The 25,800-nt window shown below is 49.2% G+C and overlaps 2 protein-coding genes across 2 annotated transcripts; one reads left to right on the top strand and one right to left on the bottom strand.

The window, feature by feature from the left end:
* The first annotated feature begins 253 nt into the window (after positions 1-253).
* Positions 254-6,919, top strand: ATPAF2 (ATP synthase mitochondrial F1 complex assembly factor 2). Its single transcript, XM_054080930.1, has 8 exons — positions 254-472; positions 2,675-2,719; positions 3,067-3,212; positions 3,551-3,648; positions 4,552-4,632; positions 4,758-4,870; positions 5,591-5,706; positions 6,334-6,919. The coding sequence occupies exons 1-8, from the start codon at positions 343-345 to the stop codon at positions 6,469-6,471; spliced, it is 867 nt and encodes a 288-aa protein (XP_053936905.1). The 5' UTR covers positions 254-342; the 3' UTR covers positions 6,472-6,919.
* Positions 6,920-7,148: 229 nt separating this feature from the next.
* DRC3 (dynein regulatory complex subunit 3) lies at positions 7,149-25,205 on the bottom strand. Its single transcript, XM_054080929.1, has 12 exons — positions 25,049-25,205; positions 23,539-23,655; positions 21,415-21,581; positions 20,679-20,825; positions 18,928-19,047; positions 17,910-18,025; positions 16,465-16,636; positions 13,151-13,282; positions 11,294-11,364; positions 10,401-10,524; positions 8,321-8,452; positions 7,149-8,163 (listed from the first exon to the last, which is right to left on the bottom strand). The coding sequence occupies exons 1-12, from the start codon at positions 25,203-25,205 to the stop codon at positions 8,023-8,025; spliced, it is 1,596 nt and encodes a 531-aa protein (XP_053936904.1). The 3' UTR covers positions 7,149-8,022.
* Between the last annotated feature and the right edge of the window lie 595 nt (positions 25,206-25,800).

Consider the following 25,800-nt stretch of genomic DNA (forward strand, 5'->3'; position numbering starts at 1 on the left):
CCAGGCCAGGTTGGATGGGGCTTGGAGTCTCTGACCCAGCGGGAGGTGTCCCTGACCATGGCAGGGAGTGGGACTGGATGGGCTGTGAGGTCCCTTCCAACCCAAACCACTCCATTGATCCTATATCAAACATCGCTTCCCATCACTGCCGCCTATTCCCTCCGGCGCCCTCGTGTGCGACGGGAACTACAACTCCCAGCAGCCCCCGCGGGAGCACGGGGTACCCGCGGAGCTGATTGGGCGGTGCGTGGCCCCGGGCGGCGCGGATTGGGCGCCGCTCGGCTCATGGCGGCAGCTGCGGGGTCGCGTTGAGGCCGTCGCTGTCTTCGCTCCCTCCCCGCCATGTGGCGCGGCTGCCGCTGGCTGCTGTGGGGGCTCTTCCCGCCCGCCCGGCTCCCCCGATCGCCTTCTGGCTCTGGCGGGAGCGGCGTGGGGCGGCAGGGCCGGGGCCGGGCCTACGCCCCGCCCGCAGGTGAGGCAGGAGCGGGGCCTCGCCGGCAACACTGGGAGGGGGCTGGGACCCCCCTGGAGGGACCCCCGAGGGCAGGCCAGGTCAAGGGAAGGCTGGGCTTGGTGGGAAGAGGGTCTATCCCTGTCCCCATGGAGCTGAGGTTCCCCTGGAGAGACCCCTAAGGTCACCCCACGTCGAGGGAAGGCTGATCTTTGCAGGCAGGGGACACTGCCTTGGCCCAGTGGGCTTGGGATCTCTCTGGAGGGACCCTCAAGGTCACCCCAGGTCAAGGAAAGCTGGGCATGGCAAGTAGGAGGTCCTGGCCTGGCTCTTTGGGGCTGGAGTTCTCTGGTGGGACCCTTCCGAGGTCAGCCCGGGCTAAGGAAGGGTGGAAACATGGGAATCGTTTCCCCCTTTTCGCCCTTCTCCTGGCATTACTGAGGGTTCAGGGCAGGGCTTCTCACTGCCTGGCCCTCAGTGCACTGGTTTGTTACGTCTGCTTCTCTGTTTCAGTGGTTTCTAGGGATTTGGGGCATGGGACCCACACAGGGTGGGTCAGGAATGTTCTGGGCCATGTAACCCCTCTACAGATTCCTTGCCCGGAATGACTCCCAAGATGGGAAATCTGGGTTCCATGGGTGGAAGAATGGGAAGTGGTCAAATCCTGCGAGGATGGGCTCAGGCAGTGGGTCCTGGGTGCAGTGCTTCCCCCTTCATCCTTCTTTTGAGGGTTCAGAGGGGCACTTCACTCTGCCAGGCTGTCGGTGCACCGGTTTTGTTATGTTTGTTTCTCTGTTTTGGTGGGTTTTAAGGATTTTGGGATATGGGACCCACGCAGGGTGTTTAGGGCATGTTCTGGGCCAGGTATTCCCTCCACAGATTTTGCTGGAAAGGCATGGGTTTGAGGACAGTAAAATTAGCCGTGTTCTGTCTGAGGTGAGGCTGTAGAGCCATGGTGACTTGTGGGGTGTTGGGATCCCACTGGCATCACTCAGGACTCCTGGGGTATGCGCTGTTAACTCCTCCAGAGCTGTGCCTCAGCAGCATGGCACATTCTGAGGCCTCGAAGCCTGCAGGTTGCTGAGTCTGAGAAAATCCTCTTCCCTTTCCAGAGCAGGAATGTCTTTTTTTAGCCTAAGAAAACAGCCCTGCAGCCTGGCCTGCTTCCTTTACCCTTCAGGAGGTAGATTTATGGGTTTGGGGTTTACGATCTCGTTGCTTTTGTCAGGGCTTGCAGGTTCTTCTTGCCTTGTGTGAGAGACAGAAGGTTTTGCAATGCATGTAATCCAGGTGTTGGGAGTGCATGGAACAGCGCTGGTAGGAAAGGAGGCCGCTCCTAAAACACAGAGCTGTGGTTCCCTCAGGCTCGCCTTGCTGCTGGAGCAGGCATGTTCCGGAGCTGGAGTGGGATATGTGGGCTGGAGGCAGCTGTGGGAGTTGGCTTCTCCCTTGGTGACCCAGTGCTGCAGTGCGTACGACGTGTCCCCAGCCCCATCCCGCTGTCACCAGCTGCACCGGTAACAAACCTGGCTCTGTGGACAGTGGTGGTGGAGGGAGCAGCCTCTTGCCCCAGCACGCTCCCAGCCTGTTGGCAGCTGTGGTTCTTCCAGCGAGTGCATCACCTGCAGGTCAAAGCAGAGCATGAGCCTAAGGCACGCCACGACTGTGTGTGCTGGCACCGGGTGGGTTTGTGGTGGGCAAGGAAGTTGCTTGTCTTGGCCTGCCTTGAACCCAGCTCTGGCTTCTCATCACTCTTAGACAGAGCAAGCAGGGAGAGTTACCCAGGGCAGCTCAGGGATGAATTTGTCAAAGGTCAGTGCAGCAGGAGAGTCTTGAAAGACTGACCCCAAAGCCAAACTCCAGAGGGAATGGTGGGACAGGTTTGCTTAGGAAAACTGCTCCTGCCAGGCTCTGTAGAAACTTGGTGCAGGCCATTTTGAAGGGAGCAAAGACGCCAGGCTGGTAGGAGCAAAGCCAATCCCGTTCGCATGCCGATTGTGTGCAGCCACCCTGTGGTTTTCACTGGTTTCCTGGTGCTTCCCTGGTTGAGTAAAGCTCACCAAAACATGGAATGCTTGGATGAACAGGCAGGATTTTTGTGTACCGGTCACCTGAGTCTCAAGAGCCCCAAGGGCTGTGTGTGTTCTGGGTTGTGATGGGGAGAAGGGGAAGGGACCAAACCTCCTCTCACTCCCCTCTGAATCACTCTGGTTTTGCCCGCAGAGAGGAAGCGGTTTTACCAGAACGTGAGCATCTCCCAAGGAGAAGGTGAGTACAGCGGCCAGGACAGGATGGAGCTGGTTCCAAGGAGGAATGTTGTCAGCCCACGCTTCTGCAGTGAGAGCGTGGCACAAGCTGTGCAAGTTGGGTGTTTGTCACCAGCCTGCTCTGCCCTTCCTTCATCTCTAGCGGAGCTGTGTGGTGGGAAGCAGCTTCCAAGATCATTTAGGGGGAAAATCGTGTCCAAATGATGGTGATGCTGGGAAATTTGGGTATCCCTGGTCCCATGCTCCTGTCAGCTCCAGCTCTGAATCTGCTTGTGCTGTGGGGTTGTCTGGTTTTCCTTAGTGCCTGCTCCTCTTTGATTTCCCAGGATTTATACTCTGATTCCCCAGGAGGCTTTGAAATAAACCTGGACCACCGAAAGCTGAAAACCCCCCAGGCCAAGCTCTTCACTGTCCCCAGTGAGGCCTTGGCCATCGCAGTGGCAACAGAGTGGGACTCCCAGGCAGACACCATCAAGTTCTACACCATGCACCTGGTGAGCACGGCAGGCTGGGACAGCGAGACCTTGGCAGGGATGAGTGCAGTGTGTTGGAAGCAGTCAGGATTAAAGACAGGATCAAAATGCCAGAGGATAAAGATGGGTTTCCAGGCTGCCACCACTGGGCAAGGGCATTAGAGTAGCTTCAGTACTGAAAAGGGCTCCAGGAAAGCTGGGGAGGGGCTCTTGATCAGGGAGTGCACCCCGTTTAGCTGCACCCCTCGGTTCTCTGCTTGCCACAGATTCCTGTGCTGCTTCTTGGCTTCGTGCAGTGGAAGCTTCTGCTTCCCCAAGCCTGGAAGAACAACAGTTAATAAACTGCCTTTATCCTACAGACCACACTGTGCAACACAGCGCTGGACAATCCCACAGAGCGAAACAAAATGCAGCTGATCCGTGCGGCTGTGAAGTTCCTGGAGACTGACACTGTCTGGTATGAGACGGGAGCACAGAGACAAAGCTGTTTTGTCACACTGTGGGTTTTGGAAGGGTGGCTGGGGGAAGCGATGGGAAATGTCCACCGTTACCCAGTCATGGCAGGGCTCTGATCCATCCTGGGTTTGGCCTGAGGGTTTGAATCAGTTTAGGCCAGTCCTACATCTGCGAACCCTGTGGGAGTTGATGCACCCAAAGGGTGTAGATGCGAGGGGGAATCGGATCTGTTGAGCTCTTTTTTTCCACACCTCCATGGTGCAGGGCAGGAGCAGGAGGAAATGGACATCTCCTAGGGAAAAGAAAACTTTGAGAGGCTTGAGGGAATCTGTCAGCCCAGTGCTCTAGTGCCAGTACAGGCAGGTCAGGTACCAGTAGCAAAATGCCTTTTGTTCCTTTAAAGCCCTTGTGGGCTGCAGGATCAAACCTGTTCATGCCTAAGCCCCTGTCTCACAGTCCCAGCCTCTGAGGTGTCCACTGGCAGCTGCCTGGCTTCTGCAGGGAGGGGGGAACAGGACTGTCCATCTGCCTTGGTGGCTTTAGTCCGGCTGGCAGCAGGAAGAGCTGAGCTGAGCCACTGGGCACGGTGAGGCAGGAGGAGCAGTTCCATATAGAGAATTCCAGTGGCTGGCTTGGGGCTGCCGGCAATCCTCTGTTGGCCGGTTTGCTGCTGTTTTATAGTAAGATAGAATTCCTGGAACAGCAAAAACTTCAAATTAGGGGAAGAACTGGGAGTTGTTCCTGGTCACTGCTGGTGCTGCCTGGTGGACAGTAGGCACTTGTTCCCCTTGCTGTGGTCTGGTGGGGGGCAGTGGTCTTCCCAGAAGAGTGCCCAGCCTGGCAGGGAGTGCTCTAGCAGCCCAGGAACGAACATCCAGTGTGGTTTTATTCTGCAATATCCTAGCTATCGCGTGGAAGAGCCGGCTGCCTTGGCAGAGCTGCAGAAGAATGAATGGGATCCCATCGTTGCCTGGGCTGAGAAAAGGTAAGAGGTCAAAGATGTTTCTGTCTGCTTATGCCCTGCCCTGCTGAGGCCGGGAGCTTGTGGGCGTCAAAGCTGTTGGGTTCACGAGTGCTGTGCTTTGCTAAGGGGCTGGGCAATTGTTCCAGGTACGACGTGGCAATTGGCTCCTCGACCAGCATCCTGGGGCCCAACATCCCAGCGAGCACCAAGGAGACCTTCGTCAGCCATTTGGCATCCTACAACTCGTGGGCCCTGCACGGTGAGAGAGGCTGGGTTGGGAGCACTCTGCTGATTCCTCTCCACGGGGCAGAATAGTGACTGGAATGTTCTCCCTCTCCTGTTGACACGCTGAGATAATCGGAATGTTGAGGTTTATGTTCTAAATCTGCAGGCCAATCCCGCAGCTGTATTTGTTACAGGTGGAAACTCTTGGTGCCAAACAGCATTCTGGGTCGGACTGTGCTGCTTTGCGAGCTGTCTGCTCTATCCTAGCACAAATAACTCCTTTAGTGCCAAACCTTCCAGTGACTTAGTCCCAAGCTTCATTACTAGGAAAACAAATGGGATTTAGTACTCCAAGTGTTCCTGGTTCTGTGCACTGTCTTCTAGGAGTGTTATAGGTGTGCACGCTCTTCTAGCACCAAATGGGATACCAGTCTCTTTCATCCTGAGACTTCCAGCTGGGTTCCAGAATGCTTGGGCCTGGATGGGTATTCCCTTCCGTTTGCACAGACCAGGTTTGTGGCAGAATAAAAGGAGGTGGTTTCCAAGGCGTAGCGGTGACAGCGGCCAGAACAGCATATTGTGCCTGCTGTTGACTACAGATCTGACACTTAAATGCCCCGATCCAGGTGGGAGGCATTGCCATCCCTGGGAAGGCACCGTGCCCCAACTGCCTCTTCAGAGCACATGAAGATGCTGCTGAAATGCTGCAGAAAACAACCATCAATCTTGTTTGTTTTGCGTTATTCCCTTCCAGGTATAGAATATGTAATCACCCAGCTGAAATCTCTGGTTCTGTCCATGGCTCTGATTGACAGGCACATTACAGTAGAGAAAGCCGTGCTTCTGTCTCGCCTGGAGGAAGAATACCAGGTAAATGATGTTACAGAACAGCCCTGTAATTCAAATAGCAATAATCTCAGCATGACAAATGCATCTCCTGCCACAAAATAACTGGCAAGGGAAGGGCCTACTCTTACAGGTTCCACTCTGCTGCTCTCCCCATTTAAGAGAGCTGGAGTGCGCTGCTGTAGAGCAACATCATGGGCACAACAGCCCAGAGTGCTCCTAGGGCTGACAGTTTCTTTTTACAGAGCCCAGGTGGCTGCTTTTTTCCCCTCTCTAATCTGAAGTGCAAAGTCGTGGCTGGCTTTTCTTGCTGTGGGTTATCCAGCCTGGAGGCCTTGGTAGACACTAAGCTAATAACTTGTGTGTTGGAAACTGGCCTGGCAGGAAGCTTTTCCTGACCCAAAAGTGGCTGAAGTCGATGGGAATCTTTTCACTGTCCCTTTAAAGGGCTTGGTGTCAGACGCCAGCACAGATGAAGCGTGTCCTTCTGCTGCACTCATCCAGAGATCTCCCTGCCCCAGTAGTCAGTGATCGGCACAGCTCCTGGGGGTTACCCGTGTTTCACAAACATGAAAAGGGAGGCTGAGAGTCACTGAGCATCTCCATCTATAATCTAGTTCTGAACTGACTCGTGTTCCTTCTCTACTTCAGATTCAGCGGTGGGGCAATGTGGAGTGGGCCCACGACTATGACCTGTGCGAGCTGCGTGCTCGTGCGGCAGCTGGGACTCTCTTTGTCCACCTCTGTTCGGAGAGCTCGACGGTAAAACACAAGCTGCTGCAGGACTGAGGCTGCTGGGCTGGGCGCAGGAGGATGATGCCTCATTTGCTGGCATCCATGAGGCATCCATGGCTCAGGATTGCTGGCATGACCCGGAGGACTGTAACCGCCCTCTGGCCTCCACATCTTTCCTGGGATCAGGCTCATACTGAGGAGCTGCCACTGTGGGAAGCTCCGTGCTCGGACAGCCTGCCACAGTGCAGCGCCAGCAGTTCTGAGTGCACAAGGAGGAAAGGTCAAGGTGAGCTTCTTCTGCATCCCCAAGATGGCAGCTCTGTCCGTTACCAGTGTCTGTAGCTCATCGGAGGAGCTCCCACGGAAGAAACGGCTTCCTGGGAGGGCGCAGCACAGATATACCCAGCATATGCCACATGTCTTAGTAGCTGCCAGCTCCTGACACACACTTGTTATGGAAATCTGAAAACAGACTCCATTGCATCTGTTCTTCATCCCTTGGCGTGCCTGTATGTAACACCAGGGTCTCTCTGTTTGATTAAAGGCACGGCCCTGCTAGATACTGAAATCCAACGCTGCTGAGTATTTGTTTCAATCACCAAACTGCAGCGCAGGTCCTGAGCTGCCAGGTTCTGAACAGGTGCAGGCAGAAAAAACTGGAACAGAGCAGAGCAGACACTAACTACTGAAGGGATCTGCTCCCTCCGCATCTCTGTGTGAGGCTTTCCATACTATGTACCCTGTCCTTGCAGCCAAGGAGCAGCAGGGAGACGACCGCGCAGTCCTGGAGCAAGCGCGGGGGAACCTGGCTCTTTGAAAACACGGGGTGCTGTGAGCTAAACCTGTGTGTGACAGGCAGCACCGGCCACAGGGCTTTGCGAGAGCCCCTGTCTCTCCCCAGAGTGCATGTACAGCCACCCTCTCGTTTAACCTTCCCAGCTTTCTCCTTGCCGCTTGCCTTGAGCGGCCAACATCATTCCTCAGAAGCTGCCCACGAGTGAGCGTAGCAAGCGGCTGTCACTGAACAAGGAGGGGAATTAATGACTCCGCGCTTGGCTGTTGTGAGCGGCAGTGTGTGAGCTCCCGTGGAACCATTGATTTCCCTTCCTGCTAGCTGGGGGCTGCTCTGTTCACGCTGCAGAAAGCTGCTTTTTGCGAGAGGCGGTGAGATGAGGCTCCCGGGCACACAGAGCCCCTGCCAGCCTTGTGTTTGCTGAGCTGGAAACCTGCTGTTATCCTGGGGTGGCTGATGGAGGGCACTCCTTTCCCAGGCTGCTGTGGCGCACAGGTTCCTGCCACTGTGCTTGCAGGTATCAAAGCTTTAAGGCACGATATGCTACAATGATTTGGTTCAATCAGCTCACAGCTGATTCAAAATCCCTTGCGACCAGGTCTGAGCTCTATCTGCAGGGGCCTTGTGCCAATATGATGGAAGACACAGATCTTCATGTGCTTTTCCAGAGTCAATAAGTATCTTTTATTTGCAGTTTATGGTGAGATGGAAGAAGCGTGCCTTCAGCCTGGAATGTCACAGGCAGCTCAGGCACAGGGAGGCAGCTGTCCCTGCTGGGTGTGCGGCCGCGGGGCTGACCTGGCTGAGCCCAGCTAAGCCATCTGCCCTGCCTGTGACAAACCTGTTCCATCAGCTCCAGGATCTCTGACACCCAGCTCTTCCTGGAGACTGTCGATGTACAGAAGGATGTCTTTGAGACGGGCACGGTTTCTGTCAATCTCCTTTTGGTAAGCCTGAACAGATTGAAACAAAGCAGTGAATCCACAGGCTTGTCCGGGTCCCTGGAGCGCAGAGCGCTCCAGCAAAGGTTAGGGAGCACCTTTCCTAGCAGTGTTCCTGCCACCTGGGCCACATCTATGCCCCATCTCCCTGAGCGTGAGGGTCTCTTACCTTCTCCGTCACGGAGTTCTGCCAGTGGTAGGTGTTGCAGAAGATGTCGCTCTCTCGCATATTGATCTTCAGCAGACGGATGCGATGGGATGTGTTCATTGCACTGTTAATGGTGGTTTTGTCCTGAAGAAGCTGGGAGGTAACATGACCGGATAAGAGAAGGGGGGAGGCGTGCAGTGAAAGCACCGCAGCTCAGAACAGGCAGCACAGTAACTGCAGTGCTTGGGGCAAGAAAATCAGGCCTCTGTTTCAGCTGGACAAAGCCCTAGTCATCAGAAGGAATCCAATGTTTCAGCCTACGCACAAATATGTCTGGACCTCACTGCAGTGTAACAGTGTGGAAGGGACCTTAAAGATCACCCAGTTCCAGTCCCCTGCCATGGGCAGGGACACCTCCCACTGCATCAGGGGCTCAAAGCCTCATCCAACCTGGCCTTGAGCATCTCCAGGGATGGGGAAGCCACTGCTGCTCTGGGCAACCTGGGCCAGGGGCTCACCACCCTCATTGTGAAGAATTTCCCCTTTCCCATTTAAAGCCATTCTGCCTTGTCCTATCGCTACAAGACTTTGTAAACAGTCACTCCCCAGCTTTCTTGTAGCCTCTTCAGGTACTGGAAGGTTGCTCTAAGGTCTTCTCAGAGCCTTCTCTTCTCCAGGCTGAACAACCCCAACTCTCTCAGCCTGTCCTCATATGGGAGGAGCTCCAGCCCTCAGATCATCCTTGTAGCTTCCCCTGGACCCGTTCCAAAAGCTCCATCTCCTCCTTATGTTGAGAATTCCAGAACTGGACACAATACTCCAGGTAGGGTCTCACAAGAAAAGAATAGAGGGACAATTTCCCCATCCCTAGTATGGGTGGGGAAACTGAGGCAGTAGCCTGGGCCTTACCAGCCAGAGCAGGGAACAAACGCCTGCTGCTGAGTGCTCTGCTGCAGGCAGGACTGCCCGGCAGCACACGGCGAGCCCCCACGGGCAGCTGGTTTGAAGCAAGGCTGCATCTGCTCCAACACGCCTGACCCAGCAGGTGCAGGATGTGGAAAATTGCACTTGGAAGGGTCTCTTGCACTGGTGGCACTGGCTGTAAATCTTCATTTTTGGAGAGTCTCAGCTTCTAATCGAAGCAGTGACTTTCCTCGTGGCTCTAAATAGAGGGTGGTTTCGCCAAAGCGTAATGACTTTCCTCCTGCAGCCAAGTGCAGCTGTTGAACAAATGAAGATTGCTTCAGCATGGAAATGGATGGCAGCGAGGCAAAATGGGTGCACAGCAACGGTGCGGAACTGCAGCCATCTGCACAGGCCATAAAGCAGGGAGCTCCCTCGGGGACCGAGGGGTCTGGTTTGTGTCTGTCAGGTCTTGATTACCTGGAGTAATGAGGGGGCTGGAATGATCTGGACGGAGCAAAATCACAGCAAATGCAAAACTCGAGTCATTTAGCCACTAAATGAAGGAATAACGGAGGCAAAAGGTCAGCAGCGTTGCTGACTGGAGTACTGCAGCAATCTTTGTGCTTTCTGAAAGGCTCCTGGGATCTTTGCAATCACAGCAAGGCCGAGGGCTCAGCAGAAGTGCCCATTGGAGAGGTCACGTTCTGCCTCCAGATCAGCTCACGGGCTGGGGAGCTCTAGGGAAGGGCTTTTGAAATCGCTGAGGCACAGAGAGCCACGGTGCATGGAAGTAGGAGTGCTGTTCGGATTCTCCTGGAGGAGCAGGGGGAATCTGAACAAAATCATCTGTGAGTACAGCAAAGACGCTGCCTCAGTGCCTGCTGGGCTGGGGCTGTCTGGGAATTGGCCAGAGGAGCGAGTTGTGCTGGAGGCAGGAGAGAGGCTTGCTCAGCACCTCTCCTGGGCTGCTGCCACCAGGTCTGGCAGCGCCCAGGGAAACCTGCACTGCAGTTGTCCTCTGTCCATCACAGCTCAGCCAAATGGCCAGGGCCTCTTAGGAGGTGGTTACGCTCTGGTTTAGCCATGGCTTTAGCTGTGTTGAGCCTCCTAGAAACCCCATCCCTTTGGAGAAGAGGCTGTGGTCTCCTTTTCTTGCCAACTGCCTAGTGCAGATGAATTTTTTTGATGCTCTCACCGTTTGAACATCAGCTGGCAAATCCTCGTCAAGATCATTCTTAACTAATTTATCCATTATGGTGGCAGAGATCGCTAGCAGCTTTTCATGGTAATGGTTTTCCAGGTCCCGGCACTGGGCCATCGTACAGAGGATGGTTAAGGAAAAGTCTGATCAAACCATACAATATTGGAGATGAAATGACCTCCTGTAAGTGGAGGCTCTGCCCGGAAGAACCTGGCTGCTGCCAGATGCCTCTGTGGTGTCAGGATAGACACTTTCTGCTCTTAATTGCAGCCGCACACATTGGGTCGCCTCCTCACTGCAATAAATTATGCAGAACTGAGAGTGGGCTGAGGTTTGCAAAGGAAATTGGGGAGGCCTCTGAGGATATAAGCCAAACTCAATGTGGTGCAGTTATTCACACCAGGACGGCAGATGTGTCTACTGAAAGCAGGGTAACCTGTCCCTGAAGCATTTTGGTATTCTCATCTCACTTTGATCCAGAAAGCATCAACAAGGCAGAATTAAGGTTGTTTAAAGAAACTATAACAGAAATTGTGTTTTGCTGGCTGCTGGGATAAGAACGGCATAGAAAACAGTCCAACCAGGCCTTCCAGGGCTGTTATGTCTGTGTAGAGAAGAAAGGAAGATTCCCCGAGGAGAAAAAGCCGCCTAAGTCCTACTGACTTTCAGTGCAGCAGGACTTAGATCCTTTTGTACTCTCCAGAGTCTCCACAGAAAGAAGCTGAGCACCTTAAATAACCATTCCTGCAAAGCTGGGAAAAGACCCTTTCTGTTGATTTAGGAAAAAAAAAAATCCATTTCTATACTGACGGCTCATTTCTGGGCTTAGAAACGAGATGTACGTACATCACTGGGAGGTCCAGGCCAACACACTGTCAAAAGGATATATCCCTTTAACGTCTTCAATGAATGTTGATGCTACGACAGCAATGTTTCTTTTAAAATCCATTATTAGTTCCTTAACAGAAGGGAAAAAGAGGAAATATTACAATAAAAACTTGCCTAGACATAAAAGGGAGTCAGAGAGTCTAGGAAGAGTCTACAACTGGTTATAATTTGGACTCACTGCTGTTATTAGCACAGTCAGAAACTGAACTGCCTCAAGCATTTAAGGTGTTTTGAAAAGGCTGCAAGATTTTCTTTTCCCATTTAGTGACAGAAAATCAGAATCGGTTTATTGGAGGGAAGCTGCCTGAATGCCACCTTTACCTGGTGTCTGGAGCAAGCCAGCCGAGCCTTTTTTACCCTCATTCAAGCAATGCCTGGGGAGTGCTCTATTCCCATGCCATGCTGCAGTCTCCCCATGTGTAGGAAGAGACTCTTGTTGGAACCGTAACTAATGCCTGGGCTTACTGCATCTTCTGGTTTAGTCCTCAGAAACTAAAATTGCTGCTGCCTATAACCTCTCTCAAAAAGGGCTGATGGAGAATCTGTGAAGTGTTGCTCTTAAATACCTTGATACAACAGTTCAAACACAGCCACCGAATCCTGCAGTTCCAGAAGGGTGTGCAGGGGGGAACATTGCTGCCCATTCCATCAGGGACTGCAGATAAGCGAGGACTAATTCAGAAATCACTAAAAGGAGCGATCTTGGTGCAGCGAGGAATCCATTTTGAGCTCCTGCTTTTTGTCATGCACATTCACAAATGTAAACGGGTGCATCTGCTTGCACACGGGCCGCAGCTCCTGCCTGCTGATATTTAAACAGATTACCTTTTTTTTTTTTTTTAAAATGAAGATGCATATTAGCAGCCTTGGCCTAATTTTTGAGGAAAAGTCTAGGGAGAAAAAAGGCAGCTATTATGCAAGCAAATGCAGTAAGCTGAGCGGGAATATATGTAATCTTATTCATAGCAAAGATCAGCTTCAAAGAATTACACCTCTAGAATCCCAAAGGCGCACCCCAAGCTATAGCAACTTCCATACACAGACCTAGAAAATGAATGACCTCGAGTATCTTTCTCGAAAGTCTGGGAAATCAGCTTGGGTAGATGCGAAGGACACCCTGCGCTTTGCTCTGAGAAACAGAGATCATAGAATCATAGAATCCTTTGGCTGGAAAAGATCTTTGAGATCATCAAGTCCAACCGTCCCTGTCCACTACTAAAACATCCCTGAGCACCTCATCTGCCTGTCTTTTACACCCCTCCAGGGATGGGGACACCACCACCTCCCTGGGCAGTGGTGCCAGTGCCTGAGAGCCCTTCCAATGAGTAATTTTTTCCTGATGTGTAATCTGAACCAACCTTGGTGCAACCTGGGGCCATTCCCTCTCGTCCTGTCTCCTGACACTTTGGAGAAGAGACCAGCACCCACCTTGCTACAACCTCCTTTCAGACAGTTGTAGACAGTGATGAGGTCTCCTCTCAGTCTCTCCTTCTCCAGGATGAACAGCCCCAGGTCCCTCAGCTGCTCCTCATAACCCTTGCTCTCCAGCCCCTTCCCCAGCTCCGTCCCCTTCTCTGGACGTGCTCCAGCCCCTCAATGTCCTCCTTGAGGGGCACAAAACTGAACACAGGATTCAAGGTAATGTGTTGCAATGGATCAATGTCCAGGGCCTGATCTCACCCAGACTAATGCTGAGCAGAGAAAGAAGAAGATGGAGACAAAACATCAGCCTGACAGGAAGACCTATGCCTCCCACTTTGTGCCATGGGCTACTAAACAGGGGAACGTGGCAACCGAAAATTGCCTCCCACTGGATTCTGGATGTGACATCTTGCAGGTTTGTGCTTGACCCTTACCTCCATCTGGTCAGCTATCTGAATTTCCAAGGTCATGAGTGCTTCTGACAGCTGACGTATGTCCTCCTTGCACTCTGCTCGTTTAGACTCAGCAATATCAGAACTACTGGCATTACGAATCTCATCCAGCCTCTAAACAGAGAGATACATAAATTACTTAGAGTTTGTGTTCAGCACTCCATCGCAATTTAATTAACTTGTTACATAGGTGAGAAAAGTTCCTGCTGCTGATTAGCTGAAATGAAATGTGATGATTCAGGAAGTCTCCAGATTTACATACTGGGTAGGCAACAGTGCTGAGGTTGCTGCTGCGCTAACGATCCAGGGGCGACGCAGTGGCATCGGGAAAACGCTTCCTCATCCTCCAGTCAGCAGAAGAGTTTGCCTCCTTCTATGCTGCCAACTTTGGTTCCCCTGCTGACACATTTCAAGTTAAACAGGTATAGATTCTTGACATTGCTGGCCATGAAGAAGAGGTTCATAATTCCTTCATTGAAAGAAATGCAGGCCTAAATCCTGATCCCCTTCATGTCAAGGAGAATCTTGATTGACTTCTGCAGGGTCAGGATTTAGTATTCTGAATATGGAATACCTATCATTGCTTGCCTTCCTCGTACAGCAAGGATTTATTGCCCTTCAGAATTAAATATTGACGTCACTTTTGTATCAGACAAGATTTATGATTTTTTGGATCCAAAAAAATCCTCTTGTGCTGTTCAAAATAAGTTAACAATCAAACGTTAATAGGAAGAAAAAAATATACATATTTTAAGATGTCTAATCCACTTTTCCTGAGAGGGAACAGAACGGTCTGAAATAGAGAATTCTGATGGAAATCATTGCCAAGGCTGTGTCTGAAAATGGACTGGATTACCCAAACTCTGCAGGGAAGAGGAGAGCAAGGTCTCTTCTTTTCTAATCTAAACAAGTTAAGAGGCTCAAAAAGCTCCCCAGCCATTCAAGCTGCACCTCTGGGAGCAATAACTTCAAAGTTCAAGGCCTTTAATGCTTCTTTGCTCCTTACCCAACTTCAGGGAGCAGAGTTATTTTACACATTACGCAGGGCTGCGTGGAGGGATTACAGCAAGACAAACAGCCCCTAAGAATGGCTTACAGGGCTCAGTCTGCTGAGACCTCCGGCAATTTTAAATGAAAGGGAAAATGCTGTTAAAATAGAGTGTTCGGCTTTGGCACCAACCCCTCCAGTGCTTAGATGAAAACTGCCATGCAGACCGTGCGTCCTGTTCTTGCAGCTCAATCCAGAGCTGAGCCTGTGGGTCAACAGAGAAAGGTGAAGGGCCAAAATCTGGGCTCTGCCTTGTTTCCTTGGGGTTTGGGCATTTATTGTTGGGTTTGGGGGCATTTTTTGTTGGGTTTTGTGTCTCAGTGTGTGGCTTTTCGTGAGAGGTGGTTGGGTTTTTGTGTTCATTTATTTTTTTCAATGACAATGTATTGGGAGTTCAAGTTGAAGTTAACCAGATATGCATCCCAACCTTTGTGTGTTGCCTTCCGGTAAGGCTGAAACTGGTGTCCGGACTAGAGCCGATGGAGTCGCTTTGCCAGCATGAGTCAGCGAGGATGCGGGGTGACTCAGCAGGCTGTCACCTCAATAAAAGTGACCTGCTTTGCAAAGGGAGACAGTGCTCGTGACTCTGCCTCGTGTCAGCTGTCAGGGGCTCGCTCTGCTCAGCTGACAGTGCTACCAGGCTTTTAGCCCCCTGCTTATTTCTTCTATGGAAACAAAATAATGATCCATCTATTATACCTGGTTAGAAAGGGATCCAGCTAGAAGCGACACCCTCAGCGGCCGCAATGGGTGGCAGTGGTGGAGCAGAATGAAAAAAAAAAAGATAGTTTCTGCTTTAAAAAGACTAGGAATACATTATAATAACTTTATCTCGTTTTCTTTTTTGTTAAAGTTATTTGTGCTGTTGTTGACAAAATGAACCGAAGCAGAAAATTACTTGAAAACAAACTGAACACCCTGCAATCTCCTTGCTTTTCTTCCCCCTTTTGCAATGAAGGAAAAGCTCTTGGAGGCCTCAAAGAGAAGGGGAGTGGCAGTAAATCTGATAAATCTCTCTCTATATACATATATTTAAAATAAAGATCAGTGACTGAGCACTGGGAGAAGTTGCCCGGAGAAGCTCTGGAGTCTCCAGCCTTGGAGATATGCCAAGGCCATCTGGACATGGTCATAAAATCATAGAATCATAGAATCATTAAGGTTGGAAAAGACCTCTAAGATCACTCAGTCCAACCATCAGCTCAAATTACTAAAGCATGGCCCAAAGTGCCACAGAGAATCATAGAATAGTTTGGGTTGGAAGGGACCTCAAACGTCACCCAGTTCCAACCCCACTGCCATGGGCAGGGACACCTCCCACTAGACCAGGGTGCCCAAGGCCCATCCAACATGGCCTTGAACACCTCCAGGGATGGGGCAGCTACAACTTCCCTGGGCAACCTGTGCCAGTGCCTCACCACTCTCATGGTGAAGAAATTCTTCTTTATGTCTAGTCTAAACCTGCCCCTCTCCAGTTTATACCCATCACCACAAGCCTTTATGAACAGTCCCCCTCCAGCTTTCCTGTCGGCCCCCTTCAGGTACTGGAAGGTCGCTATAAGGTCTCTTCTGAGCCTTCTCCAGGCTGAACAGGCCCAACTCTCTCAGCCTGTATGGAAGGTGCTCCAGCCCTCGGATCATCTTTGTAGCCCTCCTGGGACCTGTTCCAACAGCTCCATCTCCTTCTTATGTTGAGGATTGCAGAACTGGATACAGGATTCCAGAACTGGATACAGTATTCCAGATGAGGTCTCACAAGAGAGGAATAGAGGGACAGAATCCCTTCCCACAACCTGCTGGCCACGCTTCTTTTGATGCAGCCCAGGATACGGTTGGCCTTCTGGGCTGTGAGCGTACATCTACAGGTTTTTTGAGAACCTCCAGGGATGGTGACTCCACCACTGCCCTGGGCAGCCTGTGTCAGTGCTTCACCATTCTTTCAGTAAAGAAATGTTTCCTAATATCCAGTCCGAACCTCCCCAGGTACAACTTGAGGCCATTTCCTCTCATCCTGGGCAGATCCATGGGGCCCTGGCTGAGTGGGATCATTGGAGCAGATTCCCTCCAGAGGTCCCTGCCAATCTCAACCCCTCTGTGATTCTGCCACAAGGACTGATTCCCATTACAGCAATGTAAATCCAGAATAATTTTCCTAATTTCAATGGAGCTACTCTCATTCGCAGTGCAATGAAAAGCTGGTGTATGATGTAGAGGAATCATGTATCAAACAAAAGTAGAATGACATTACCTTTTTGTTCCGAGTTTCAAAGTCTAGGATTACTTTCCTGCCTTCTTGCTGGTTGGCTGCTAATGCTTGATGAAGCCTTTCATAGAAATCAGAGACTTCAGCTTCTCGTTTTTCATACTCTTTCAGGCCAAAGTTAAACACGTTCTCACAAACCGAGACAAATTCCTTCCTGTATGTGACACTGGAGTCAAGGTATTTTGCTTGTTCAGTGGAGCAACACGCTACATTCTTTCTGCCTCTCTAAATTTGAGCAACAAGAGTCACAAGCTCCTGTTGAGTAAAGCCTGCGGTTCCTGCTGGGAGAAGGCTGCCAGGAATTCTGTCTGTGGCACCACAGGGTCACCCATGCACGTTTTATACATAGGATTTTGCTACCTTAAGGGTGTGGAGAAAGCTGTGGCAACCTGAGGGGGAAAAGGCCTTGAGTTAAAAAAAGAAAATACATATACTTCTCTGACTCTTTCTGACACAGCTGCGGAACGAGGCATACAACCCTATCTATCTTCACAAGTGTGAATACAGTGCCTGCGTAGTTAATAAATACAGCTCCGGAGCCTACAGCCAGAGCATGGAATAAACTACTGACTTGGTAGCATCACAAAAATAACGTCAGTTTTGCTTCTGCTATTATCTTGGCAATGGAATTGTTTCTGGAGCCTATTGTAGTTAAGCCGTGATGCATTTTTCCCCAACAGTGTAATGCAATTTTAAAGAAGGTCAAGTTACTGGCCTTGACAATGCTCTATTAATCAGAATGAGAATAGAAAAAAGTGTCTGCTTTCTGATCCACCGCGGAGCAGCAACGATCAGAAAAAAGGCTGGCCTGAAAACTTCCTGTTGCCAGCGCTGGCAGGTCGTGAGATACGCGCCTCGTATCATTCTGATTAGTGTGTTCCTATCTCCTACCGCTTCGATTACAACGTGATTTTAGTGGCTGAACTCTTAGACTCTGACAGAGATTTATCTTATAGCTCATTTTAAACTCTAAGTGGATTCCTGACTTATAGAAAGTACAAAGCCTTGATTCTTCAACAGTTAGAAAAGAAGGCTACCAGAATTCTGTTTGATTCAAGGGAAGGAAAAGGAATATGGTAATTACAATGGCAAGAATTTAAAATGCTGGAATCTCATGAGCTGTTTGGGATAGAAACGAAACATCTCGATTGTAAAACCACTCAAGCTGGGTTGGTGAGCTTGCCAGTAATAAAAACTGTTTGTAGCCCTTGTGTCTCACAAGGTATCGAGCCTTAAAGCTGTCAGTGGTCTCACAGTCTTGCAGTGGGTTTTTTGGTACCATTCCAAAATGGAACACAGACTGTTTCAGACCTTAGATCAATGTAGCTTTCAGCCCAGGACAAAAGCAATGGATGAAGAGTCCCTGTGGATGCACCTCCTTACCTCAGGGCATTACGTTTTAGCTGTAGGTGTTCCAAACCCAGGAAGGATATGCCTGCAGCAGTTCTCCCACTCCGGGGAGGTGAGCCAGATTGGCAGCTTCCGTATCATCTGCATACAAACTGTCGAACAGGAATGATCCATTCAGGTACTCGACAAAGGCTCTCTTTAAGAGAATCAGAGCAACGTAAGTAAAATAAAGAGTGCCAGCCTGCTGCCAATCCTCAGGAATTGCCTCCTATAAGCACTTCGCTGGCAGAGGAACACTGGTGCAGACACCATGATACCAACACAACAGATACAGCAGACATGGTATGAAAGCACCCTGCAACTGGAGTGAAAACCAGCCTGGTTCAACATGTGGCTTTGCTGCTACAACTCTAGCCTAAGGACAGTAAAAACACACTGTTTAATACAAACCAATAACACGTACAACCACACAATGCAAGGCTATTAAGCCTCTGAGGTAAAGAGTCAGCCAACTTTAGAGGGGAAGAGCTGCAAGTGTCCTTCCTGTCCCTTCACTGCCACCTTCTCTTCAGCCAGTCTGATCTTCTAGAGGCCAGGAATACAGAGCCAGACCATAACTGAAAGCACCATTCTGCCTGATCTTGTTTTCAGTCTGGTCACAGGACTAAGGTGATCCCTGAAAGCCCTGGTGAGTTTAACTATAAAACTAATGGAAAACATTAAATTAGTGTGAGGGAGAAAAAAAAGTCACTGCACCATGAAAACACTACCAGTTCTCCCAGACCTGTAATTTTCTTAATCTCACAGCAGGCTGATAAGATCTTCGAGTGTGATTTACTATTTAGCTTTGCAGGGTCTGTATCTGTAGTTTCCTTGTTCAGCCAAAGAATTACGCTCTCCCCATCACATGTATTCCACCTCAGTTCCTGTTTTCATTCAGAAGATGAGATTTGGACATCACAGAGATTAATCCTAGCCTTCATTTTAACACAGTCAATGTTAACCTCTCATTAACTCTTCAAGCAGGTAAAAGAGCAGTCAATATGTGTTGTGATTCTTTCTCCTGAGACAACGTAGAACCAGCCAAAGAACACATACCGTGTGGTACTCCAGGTCTTTCTGCTTTGTCTGTTTTTCCCTCAGCTGAGCCAGGGCCCAAGCCTCGTCACGTTCCAGTAGCTCAGTAAGATCTTGATACTTTAAAACTGCAGCTTCTCGCTGAGAAACACAAAGAAAGGCAACATTTTTATTAGATTATCCATCAATACTCAACAAATCTGGGCATAAGCATTCAATCTTTCTATAACATGCACCTGAATGACATCTGCATCTCCATTTCTTTGTGGGCTTTTAATTAAACTACTTCTGAATTTTCTAATCCATTCCTCACCCCTTTATTTTTTCTGAGTCTGTATTCAATGCATCTGATTCAGCCCCAGGGAAGTTTTCTCTCCCCATTTCCTCATCATTTGGGTTGTTTTATTTTCTTTTTTAGCAGGAGGCCCTATTTTGACTTCTAGAATTTGAGCTCTGATTTGATCAGCTAGTGAGTTTAATACATTTAGTAGGGACAAGAAGGCTCTTCAGAGGAGTGGATGGCAAGGTAATAGCATGGCAAGAACCTAATTGGCTTGAAACTGAAGCTTGACAAAGCTAAGTACACGATTCTATGACGTACTGTCTGTACAAGCAGGGACTGGACTCAATGACCTGGAAAGCCCATCCAGTCCTGTGGGAAGAGTAGTGTATTTTCCAAGTACAGCTCCTGCTCTGTGCCAAGCAAATTTACAATTAATCGTGTTATTTAGTTATTAAAAAAAAAACCACACACAAAAAAAAAAACCCAAAACCAAACAAAAAAACCCACAAAAGAAACAAAACCAAAAATATCCTTCTTTGTTCCTGAGCCCAAGGATCAAACAGCAGTCCCACAGGTTACTGTGCAGATGCACTGTCCTGTTCTCAGGAATAAGGAGCGAGAAGTGCATTCAGTGGCATCTGCTGGCCTGATAGTCTGTCAGTCTTGTATGGAAACAAATTGTTCAGTGAGCAGCAGGACCACCTAGCCTCCTTTCCCCTGGATTCATGTCTCAAGATGATCTCTTCCAAGATTCTCTGATCTCTAGGAATGCTCGCACTCACACTGCAGCCTCTCTGTGGCAACATTAACCAGGCCCCTCTCCCACACACAGCTGCTGATTTTCACAGAATCTGTGGAGCCATCACGCCTCTGACGCCTCTAAATCTGTCAGATCTGATAGAATTTGGCCTACAGGTTCACAGCTGTTAGGTGGAGGCAGAATAAAAACTGCGTGCTTCTGTAAGCCTAATTTCTGCAAGGACTCTGCCCCAGATGCAGGAGTATTGCTGGCATACCAACAAAGCAAATGCTGTCTAAGATCATAGAATCATAGAATCGTTTGGTTAGAAAAGACATTTGAGATCATCAAGTCCAACTGTCCCTGTCCACTACCAAACCATCCCTGAGCACCTCATCTGCTTGTCTTTTACACTCCTCCAGGGATGGGGACTCCACCGCCTCCCCAGGCAGTGGTGCCAGCGCCTCAGAGTCCTTTCGGTGAAGAAATCTTTCCTGATGTCCAATCTGAACCTGCCCTGGTGCTGCTTGAGGCCACTCCCTCTCATCCTATCACCTGTCACTTGGGAGAAGAGACCAGTACCCACCTTACTACAACCTCCTTTCAGGCGGTTGTAGACAGTGATAGGGTCTCCCTTCAGCCTCCTTTTCTCCAGGCTGAACAGCCCCAGGCCCCTCAGCCACCTCTCGTAAGGCTTGTTCTCCAACGCTGGTGCCAAATTTCACAAGCAGGGAATGCAGAAATGCTTACCGTGGTGTCGCGCACGAACTTGAAGTCCAAGTATATCAGGTCTGGTAGATAAGCAACAACAAACAGTGTATACCGGTCATCATCACAGAGAGGGTTCCCTGTGAGATTCAGTGCACGTAAGTTTTTAAACCTCCTGAGATAGATCACCTGCCGAGGGGAAAGAGATGTTGTACTTTCCAGTGCTGGGAAACACACAGCCTTGAAATTCAGTGCTCTTATTACAATTATATTGCAATATATATCCTGCTGTGCTGCCAAACACTGCCAACTTTAAATTATGAGCTCCTAATGCTTTCAGGAAAGGAAATATTTGAATTCGCATTGTGAATATATAAATGATGGGTGTAGAGAGGAGGATGGGGTAGAAAAATCATGGGTCTTAGAGTGGTAAGCAGCTCTCAAAAGAACCCCGAATAAATCCTAGTCTCTACTCCCTTCTTTTCTCGTACACAGCTACTTAATCTTTTTCCAGCTTTCATAGGAACTGATAGGAATTCTGCCATGGCTGATAGCACAAACAGATCCAGTCCCCCATGAGTCAATAACCTGAGAGAAATCACTGTAGTCAGCACTTAGGGCTGGGAAAGTACCAAGACCATAACTTAGACTACAGAGGAAGTGAAATCCTAAGGAGAATTTTCTCCTCTAGGGAAGGGCTCGGATATTGTGGCAAAAGTCAGTTTTAGAATACTCGATCCTTTGACAGGGAACACTCACAAAGACAGGGAACACTCACATCTTCCAGAGTGGCCAGGTTATTCATTCCTATGGAGAAAATCTGCAGCTCTTGCAGCGTGTCCATGCACTCGATTTTCGATATCTTGTTACTGTAGAGACTGAGGTTCTGCAGTTTGACAAGAGTATCCAGGCCCTCAATGACTTCAATATTGTTGAAGGACAAGTCTGGGGAAGAGTTTAGAAATCAAAAGTTTTAAAAGCAAAAGTTAAATTGTTTCTAGCAGTGACCTCGTATTTAGCCTGGTTCTTGCACCATGCTTTTCTCAGGGGTATTCAGCGTTCCACAGGAAAGGCTCAGCGTTAAATCCTCGTTCTCTGGATCAGGAAGCAATGTACACATTTCCTCCTTTCAACTGTCCGTGCAACTTAGATGAGAGGAACAGCTGAAGACTTCCCATGCAGAGTCCATATACACAATCTGCAAGATTTCTACCTTATGGGGAAACCCAAAATACAAGAAAAAGGTGAAGAAAGGGGAGTATTTCTGTGACAAATTTGACACTCCCTGCCTCATTTCCTGCAGGCTCTTGCTTGCCACACCAATGCCCACTGTGGTGGTCCCACAGGACCAGCACTTGCCAGCCACACGCTCACAACCGCCTTGTTGTTAATGGAGGTACACAAAGGTGTGGACTCACTTCAGCTATTTCAGTCACTGATATGTACTCTCATCCTGCTGAACATCGATCCTAACACCTACATTCATCACGACTAAGGGTAGCATTTCCCCTCGGGCCAGTACTGAGAGATTTGGAGTCCAAAGATGGTTGATGGAGTTCCCAGCTGTCTGCATCACCCCAGCCCCTGGATGGCCGTGACACTCACGTAGCAGCTGCTGAACCGCTGCAGCCTTCGGGCAAACGAAACCCATGAGTGTGCTTCGAAACACTCTCCTTCCATGCAGTGATCAGCTGTTGATTCACAAGTGCATTACTCATCTGTGCAGCAGAACAGTGCAGACAACTGGGTGAAAGAGCCCATCAGACATTTCAAGATGTGCTTATGAACCAAGGCCCTGCACACTGTTTTCAGTGGCGGCGGAGGATTTATTTGCTCTGTCAGGCAGCGATGTAGCTGTGGTTCATAGTGAATGCTCTAAGCTACGAATCTGAAGCAGCAAGCTCACCGATCTGCCCAGCATTCAAACCTGCACCACCGTGTGGTGCTGCTATCAGCATCCCAACTTTTTAGTTGGAAATAGAAGACATAGACCTGTTTGAGCAAGTCCAGAGGAGGGACATGAAGATGATCCGAGGGCTGGAGCACCTCCCACAGAGTTGGGGTTGTTCAGCCTGGAGAAGAGAAGGCTCAAGGAGGCCTTAAAGCAGCTTCCAGTGCTGAAAGGGGCTCCAGGAAAGCTGGGGAGGGGCTCTTGATCAGGGAGTGCAGGGATAGCACAGGCAGAATGGTTTTCAGCTGAAACAGGGGAGGTTGAGAGGAGATCTTAGGAAGAAATGCTTTCTGTGAGGGTGGGTAAGGAGGCCGTGGCCCAGGTTTCCCAGAGAAGTGGTGGCTGCCCCATCCCTGGAGGTGCTTGAGGCCAGGTTCCATGGGGCTTGGAGCAGCCGGATCCAGTGGGAGGTGTCCCTGTCCATGGCAGGGGATTGGAACTGGATGGGCTTTAAGGTTCCTTCCAACCCAGATCATTCTATCATTATATGATTCTAAGCCTACAAGTATGGGACTTCTTCTGACAACAATAACAACAAGTCCTTAAGCATGTAGGGGTAAAGATAGTGGGTTCTAGGCTCTGAAATGGCAGCGTTAGCTTTGAAAACAGAATACAGGCTTCTAAATCACAGAGGTGTTTCCATAGATATTCCTGAAAGTCACTTCCAAATACAAGAACAAACCCTGGAAACAGCCTTGGAATCTCATCTTCCTGTTCCTGCCACACCAAATGTATTAAACCCAGATTTAAAACATTTGAAGGACTGTTTTGCAGCCCTGATATCCAGGTATTTGGACATTTGACAGTCAAAAGAGGAAACACACAGAGAGCTGACATCCTTCCCTGGGAAAGCTCCCATCGGCCTTGTTTGAACAGGAATGTGACATCCTGGCTTTATTGCAGATTGCTTTTCACCTGTGAAGGCATCAGCCTCACCTGCCTGTATCTTACCCAGCCATACAAGGTGAACCAGACTTTCCAGGGCTTCTATCTTTTCAATGATGTTGTTGTCCAGCTGCAGTTTAGTCAGGTTCTCAAACTGCCACAGACTATCAATCCGCAGGATATCTAAAGCCACAGGAAAAAAAAAAAAAAAAGAAAAGAAAATCGCTTTTCATGTGAGACAGCTTTCAGTTTAGCAGACACGCTATCTTGCACAAGGAAAACATGCCCAGTCTTACCTCCGAAATGATTTTCAGCAGATTACGATAGTGTGTGATGACTGCCCTAGAGAGTTGAGAGGTCCACTGGCTGGATGAGATTTCAATGAAGCAGCCCAGTTAACCTCAGTGTCCTGCACCAGCGCACACTGCTCATCAGCAATGCCGATGAGACGCTGAGGGGATGCTTACTATGGCCCTGCAGTCAAGAGTGACTTTATGAATCCACTACTAGGAGGCCTTGACCTTCATTTTCCTCTCCAGCTCCAAGCGGGAGGTTTGGGATGAGACTCTGCTTTTCTCCGCATCTGCAGGCTAGCAGTGACCAGCTACTGCTGTTGAAAATTGCTCCTGGGACTCTCATTGCAGGAGAGCAACTTCGGGTCTACTCTTTCTGTGAAGGCTGCAGTTTAGAACTAATCGATATCCTTGCATTTACCTTCCTCCAAAACCAGAATCACAAGGGCAGGTTGTTAGGCACTACAGCAAAACATTAAGACCAAGGTGACAGGAAATATAGAACATTCTCACTCCTAATTCTCTTTCTCCCCCACAGTGGCTTCCTGGGGACTTCATTAGCTACCCCGATGTTGTTGTTGTTTAGTGAGTGCAGAGTAAAGCGAGGAATTGAATGCACACATAAACAAACAGTTCTATTTTGTAGTTGCAGACAAACATATGCAAGATCAGGTAACAGGGAATCTATTCTAAGGAACGTGGCTCATACACGCATTATTTTACTGGAGCACGCAATAAATAATCAAAAGCAGATTTTTGCCCATGAAGTCACATACCCCCAAAATACTCAAATATTCAGCCAAATGTTCTCCCTTTTTATTTTTTGAACGCATGTTTATGACTGGTTTGACAGCAAGAGTCAAGCTGCCATGATGCTAAAGATGACTGCAGGAAGTGACCATGTTGGACTGTCATCACCACAAGCTACCAAACCGCTTTCACACAATCACCAGCAGTGGCAGAGCTGCCCAGGGTTTGATTTGTCCACACACAGAAGGGCCCGATAGGCCTGTAGGTGTCACCACAATATAAATGTTAAATAAGAATAGCAGCGACAAGAACAGCATGAAGTGAAGCTGCTTTAAAGGTACCCATCAGCAAAAGCAGTCATCTCTCTCTGCTGAAACTGCTTCATACAGGTATGGCTAAAAACGCAAGACCAGGCATTCCTTTTCCAATAACAAAAAAACATTAATCATGATTAACTGCAAGTTAGCCACATCATACTTCAATGTATTATCCTCTAACAACACAAGAAGAAAGAAGTATGTACTGGTACTTACTTCTAAAACTCAGCTGTAGCTCTGTCACATCTTTAAAGTTAATACTTTCCCTTTTGGCAAGCTTTCCCAACTTCTCTGGACACTGCTCTTCAATGGCTTTCTGAACCATCTCATCATCAATAATGTTTGGCTCAATGCTGTTGTACAGCTGATACATTTCTAGATGGTCTCAGCCTTAAAGGAGAGAAAAGAAAAATAAATGAAATAATCGCCTGGCTACTATTTCCCACATTCTTTGAACAGGCACGACATTTCCAAGGAACAGAGAGCATAGCTGAGCATGAAGATCTAATACCTCACGGCTGATATCAAAGACAGGCTCGTGTTCTGTCACAGTCACTGATGCCACTCCAAGCACAGCCTTACAGCCTCAGTGCTGTAAAATAGCTGAGCACGATCACGTGCAAAGTTATAGAACCATAGAATCCTTAATGTTGGAAAAGACCTCTAAGCTCATCCAGTCCAACTGTCAGCCCAACCCCACCATGCCTACTAAACCATGTCCTGGAGCGCCACATCTACACACTTTTTGAATCCCTCCAGGGATGGTGACTCCACCACTGCCTCGGGCAACCTCTGCCAGGGCTTCACCACTCTGTCAGTAAAGAAATTTTCCCTAATATACAACGTAAACCTCCACTGGTGCAACTTGAGGCCATTTCCGGGAGGCAATGGGAGGACTTATCTTACCAGAACTGTGCAGTCAATAAACCAGTATCAAGGACTTGAAACAGCACCCGTCCTGTGTAAGA

This window comes from Cuculus canorus, chromosome 15 (genome assembly GCF_017976375.1).
Source record: "Cuculus canorus isolate bCucCan1 chromosome 15, bCucCan1.pri, whole genome shotgun sequence".
Taxonomy (NCBI): domain Eukaryota; kingdom Metazoa; phylum Chordata; class Aves; order Cuculiformes; family Cuculidae; genus Cuculus; species Cuculus canorus.

Bases quoted from the DNA above. Each gene is read 5' to 3' on its own strand.
- DRC3 (XM_054080929.1), bottom strand. From the start codon at position 25,205: ATGTATCAGCTGTACAACAGCATTGAGCCAAACATTATTGATGATGAG. The intron at 8,453-10,400 runs GTGAGAGCATCA...GTTACCTCCCAG, and splicing joins TGCCAGCTGATGTTCAAACG to CTTCTTCAGGACAAAACCAC. The intron at 8,164-8,320 runs GTAAGAGACCCT...CAATCTGTTCAG, and splicing joins AGAACTCCGTGACGGAGAAG to GCTTACCAAAAGGAGATTGA.
- ATPAF2 (XM_054080930.1), top strand. From the start codon at position 343: ATGTGGCGCGGCTGCCGCTGGCTGCTGTGGGGGCTCTTCCCGCCCGCC. The intron at 473-2,674 runs GTGAGGCAGGAG...TTTTGCCCGCAG, and splicing joins GGCCTACGCCCCGCCCGCAG to AGAGGAAGCGGTTTTACCAG. The intron at 4,633-4,757 runs GTAAGAGGTCAA...CAATTGTTCCAG, and splicing joins GTTGCCTGGGCTGAGAAAAG to GTACGACGTGGCAATTGGCT.